Source organism: Cryptotermes secundus, unplaced genomic scaffold (genome assembly GCF_002891405.2).
Source record: "Cryptotermes secundus unplaced genomic scaffold, Csec_1.0 scaffold512, whole genome shotgun sequence".
Classification (NCBI taxonomy): domain Eukaryota; kingdom Metazoa; phylum Arthropoda; class Insecta; order Blattodea; family Kalotermitidae; genus Cryptotermes; species Cryptotermes secundus.
In genome coordinates, this window is record NW_019735563.1 from 542,909 (window position 1) to 547,616 (window position 4,708).

Genomic DNA, 4,708 nt, shown 5'->3' on the forward strand with positions numbered 1-4,708 from the left:
AATTGGTTCTACATTTTAAGAAAATGATTTTTAAACAATACTATGTAAATTGTAAAAGTAAAAAGTAAAAAGTTATCCCTGTAACAGGACATGGAGGCCCATAGGGTTGTGAGACGTCGAGGCTCCCGCATTTTCTAGACAATCGACTCACAGATGGCGGTAAGGTTGTCAGCCTTACGCCCGGCCGACCGCGCTTTACCCCCAAAAATATTCCCCGTACTCATTTCTGTTAGAGGCTGAGTCGACCCCAGGGCCATAGTGAGGCTGGAAGGATTAGGTCAATTGAAAATATCCAATGAGCTCATCGGGACTTGAACCCGCCACCTTCTGTCTTATAGCATAGTGCCTCAACCAACTACGTTATTATAATAATTTATGAATGTTTTAACAAATTCATGCACATCTATATATATCTATATCTATCTATGACATTGTAATAGTAGTTTCCGTATGTATTGATAATGTCCTTCTGAAGATGGTCGCTCCAACCGAAACATATTCTAACGTGTCAGCTGTGTCACGTGACACGAATAAATTACGTGGGCCTTCGGATCGGAACGAATTCTTTTATTGGACGCTTATTTGTACACACACTCGTACAGTTATTCACGTAGAGCGCTATTAGACGTTAGCACACTCTGGAACTCTTCTGTCTCTCTAGAGTCGAGTCTAAAACTCAGAATCTCTTCAGTGATTTCACTCGGAATCTCCTGTGATACTTGTCATACTCGTAATAGTCGTGATACTGAACCCTCGCTGGAGCTACTCTCTCTTATACATCCAGCGTTCGGACGGGATAGAAAACACCAACGAAGGGTTAATTTCATCCTGTATTTCAGCATCCTGTTACAAATCATTAATTAAATGTCTATGTATCCACAGGGGGGTACGCGGTAGCGTAGTTGGTTGAGGCACTATGCTACAAGCCGAAAGGTCGCAGGATCAAGTCCCGATGAGGTCATTTGATTTTTTCCAATATACCTAATCCTTCCAGCCGCACTGTGGCCCTAGCTTCGACTCAGACTCTAACAGAACTGAGTACCAGAAATATTCTTGGGGGTAATGTGCGACCGGCGCGTAAGGCTGACAACCTTACCGCCATCTGTGAGCCGATTGTCTAGAAAATATGGGAACCTCAACACCTCGCAACCCTATGGGCCTCTACGGCCTGTTACAGGGATACCTTTATTTCTTTTTTAATTTATGTTATTTTTAAGAGGACTGCAACGCGCGGTTTTAGCGCACATCAGAACAGTGTAACAGTTTGGATGCATTAAGACAAACCTGAAGATGGCCATCTGTGGCCGAAACATGTTGTGTTAAGTGTTATATAGTGAATAAACAATTGTTGCATTATTGACCAACTATGGATACATAAGATATTTAATTGCTCTTTCATCCGTTACTGCGCAACAAACAACCCGTTGCCTAGGAAATAATAGCCTAACTCAATATAGAACACCTTGTAGAAGTGTTTGGTTTCATCTGTTGTTACGCAACGAACCCACTGTTGTCCTTTCATCTCCGGGGAAACCCGTTTGTTGTTTGGGCTGTTCCTATGCAGCGGCCCACTATTATTGCGTTTCCACGGAAATATTCCTTCCGGATTCACGACATGCAACAATATCAAGGATGAAAGATTAAAGAAACACGTTTGCCAATCGCTCTGGAAGGCGTTAATAATCTCTTATACTATTGCTAGTGTGACGGACCAGGTTGAACCAAGTCACAATAATGAACTTTGGGCTTCCATAGAAGAGAGGAATATCTTGAACAGCAAGGAGACCATCAGCTTCTGATTGTCCTGTTAGGTTACAGAGGCATTTGACTTGGAAGCGTCGCGGTGCTCAGGTGTAGGACGCTCTAAATAACGCGGCGGAAGCAGTCACCAGCCGTTTCCAAGTATAGCCAGCTGTGGTGCTAGTGGCAGCCTTGATCGCCTTGTTCACCCATATGAAACTCCACGCTATTGGCGGCGAACATAGCCCCCGTGACGGCCTTGATCATGCGCTGTGTCGCCGTCACGGTGGTCGCGGTATTGAATCAGTGCTAGGGGAACAGTGGTTGAGTGCAGACAAGATGCATACTGAGCGGAATGCGGATGCTAACCATTTGCTCAGTAACCACGAGACAAATCATTATCACACTCCTTCCGCTAGTGAGATTTTTCTACGTACTTTTAGAAGTGGACCTGGAATTCCGTCTGGCCCCATCAGCAGAAGCAAAGAAGGGGAAAGCCGTGTGCTGGTGCTGTACACGGGGGGGACCATAGGAATGATGAAGGATGACAAGAAAGGTATATCAAGTCAATCATTCTTTTAGTACATTAATTATGTCAACTACGCCCATTTATTAGTAGGATATTTTTAAATAGATAGTTATATTTAATAATATTTGTAGTTCTGTATGGGTGTGAAACTTGGTCTCTGACATTAAGGGAGGAACATAGACTGAGGGTGTTTGAAAACAGGGTGCTGAGCAGAATATTTGGACGGAAGAGGGGTGAAATGATAGGAGGTTGCAGAAAGCTGCATAATTAGGAGCTTAATAACTTGTACTCTTCGCCAGGTATAATTACAATGATGACATGGTGTGCAGGGCATGTAGCGCGCGTGGGGGAGAAGAGGATATAGAACTTTGGTGGGAACCCAGAAGGAAGGAGACCACTAAGAAGACCTGGACGTGGGTGGGAGGATAATATTAAAATGGATCTTGGAGAGATACGTTGGGGTGTGTGGACTGGATTGATCTGGAGCAGGATGTGGGCGAATAGAGGACTCTTGTGAATCCCGTAATGAACCTCTGGGTTCCTTATATTGATGGGAAATTTTTGAGTAGCTGAGCGACTGACGGCTTCTCAAAAAGGACTCAGTTCCGTGGAGTTAGTTATTTAGTGATATTTAGGCACTACGTGTTATAATTTTGTGTACATAACAATAGCACTGGGCACTAAAAAGGTGAAGCTATCCCTATAACAGGACGCGGAGGCCCATAGGGTTGTGAGACGTCGAGGCTCCCGCGTTTTGTAGACAATCGGCTCACAGATGGCGGTGAGGTTGTCAGTTGAATAAATAAATAAAATAACAAGTAAATGAAATAATAAATAAACACAAATAAATAAGTAAATGAATAAATAAATAAAATAAATAGTTAAATAAATACAGGACACTATCATCTGTACTAGAAGCCACATAGTCTGCTTGCTTCTTGTTCATTGTTTGCTTGGTATAATTTTCCGCTGTGAAGACAGAGGCCGTAACTTCGATAAACTTCTGTCAGACAACAGGGCCTCGCATCCTGAAACTCAGTACACTTCACAGTCACTGCAGCGGGAACCTCCAACCCAATTTGAACGAGGTTATTGAGAAGCAATAAAAAAGAATGCCTATCGAAGGAGGTTGGAGAAAACTGGATAATGAGGAGCTTCATAACTTGTACTGTTCTCCAAGTATAATTAGAATGATCAAGTCGAGGATGATAAGGTGGGCAGGGCATGTAGCACGAATAGGGAGAAGAGGAATGCATATAGGATATTGGTGGGAAAGCCAGAAGGAAAGACCACTGGGAAGACCAAGGAATAGGCGAGTGGACAATATTAAAATGGATCTTAGAGAGATAGGATGGTATGGATTGGATTGATCTGGCTCAGGATAGGGACGAGTGGAGGGCTCTTGTGAAGACGGTAATGAACTTTCGGGTTCCATAAAATGCTGGAAAATTCTTGAGTAGCTGCAGAATTGGCTTCTCCTCAAGAAAGGCTCATTTCCAGAAATAAGTATTATTGTTTTTTGTTTTATTGCTAGTGGGGTGGGACTAAGTCCCTTGTACTGCGGCCACTTCTGGCCTATTGAACCAGCCCCAGATGATAGGTGAGGGTGTGGAGCAATTGCTGGAATGAAGATTGGCAGGGGAAACCGAAGTGCTCGGAGAAAACCTGCCCCAGCGCCACTTTGTCCACCACAAATCCTACTTGACCAGACCCGGGATCGAACCCAGGCCGCCGCGGTGGGAAGCAGTAAGTAAGAATTGAAGGAACTACATGTTATTCGTCACTTCCTGCTGTTTCTGAATGAATTCTCATTTGTTTCAGATTCCATGTTTTATTCTGACTTAGTTTTTGCTGTTGTCTGTATTCTCATGTTTTTATTATGATTGTTCCTTGAGGAATGGTCGCCCAATAGAGGCGTGTCACTGTGTGGGTTGATCTTGCTGGTTCTTTTGTGGTCTTCGTGTTTAGTAATGCAGACTCTATGGGCTGTCAACTGGAACTGAAAGTCAGGTGACAGGAAACGGTCGAGAACTAACCGAAATGTTATCCTGATATTTGGCAGTAGGGAACGAGAAAAACCACGAAAAACCTCAGTTATGACCAGGGCCCGGATTTTGATGACATGTCATCTTTTTTTCTTTGTATCCTATGCGATGCTCTTAAATATATACATCTCGGATATGAGCTGCTGGTTACAGAAATGTAAATTTTATAGGTAATTTTTTGTCATTTTTTGACGTTCTCAGGTTTAAGGTCATTTTTTCATTTTGGGGGCAATTTTTGGGGGCTTTAAGGGTATTTCTTGTCATTTTTGACCATTTTAGGGAATTTTTCTTCATATGCTTTCTGAAATGTGAATAACATGAAAGCGAAGTGTTCTTTCTTTTCTCCTTTAGGTCATTTTTCTGGTTTTTTTCGGTCATTTTATAGGTCATTTTT

The 4,708-nt window shown here is 42.8% G+C and overlaps 1 protein-coding gene across 3 annotated transcripts in view; it reads left to right on the forward strand.

Annotated features, from left to right (window-relative positions):
- Nucleotides 1-1,998: 1,998 nt before the first annotated feature.
- The window catches only part of LOC111869577 (L-asparaginase), a gene marked incomplete at its 3' end in the record, with an annotated part of 27,707 nt that continues 24,997 nt past the window's right edge, over nucleotides 1,999-4,708 (forward strand). For 2 of the 3 annotated variants that reach the window (XM_033753491.1, XM_023861213.2), the window contains 1 exon segment: nucleotides 1,999-2,296. In XM_033753491.1, coding sequence (XP_033609382.1) covers nucleotides 2,080-2,296 — 217 coding nt within the window. 3 annotated transcript variants of the gene reach the window in all.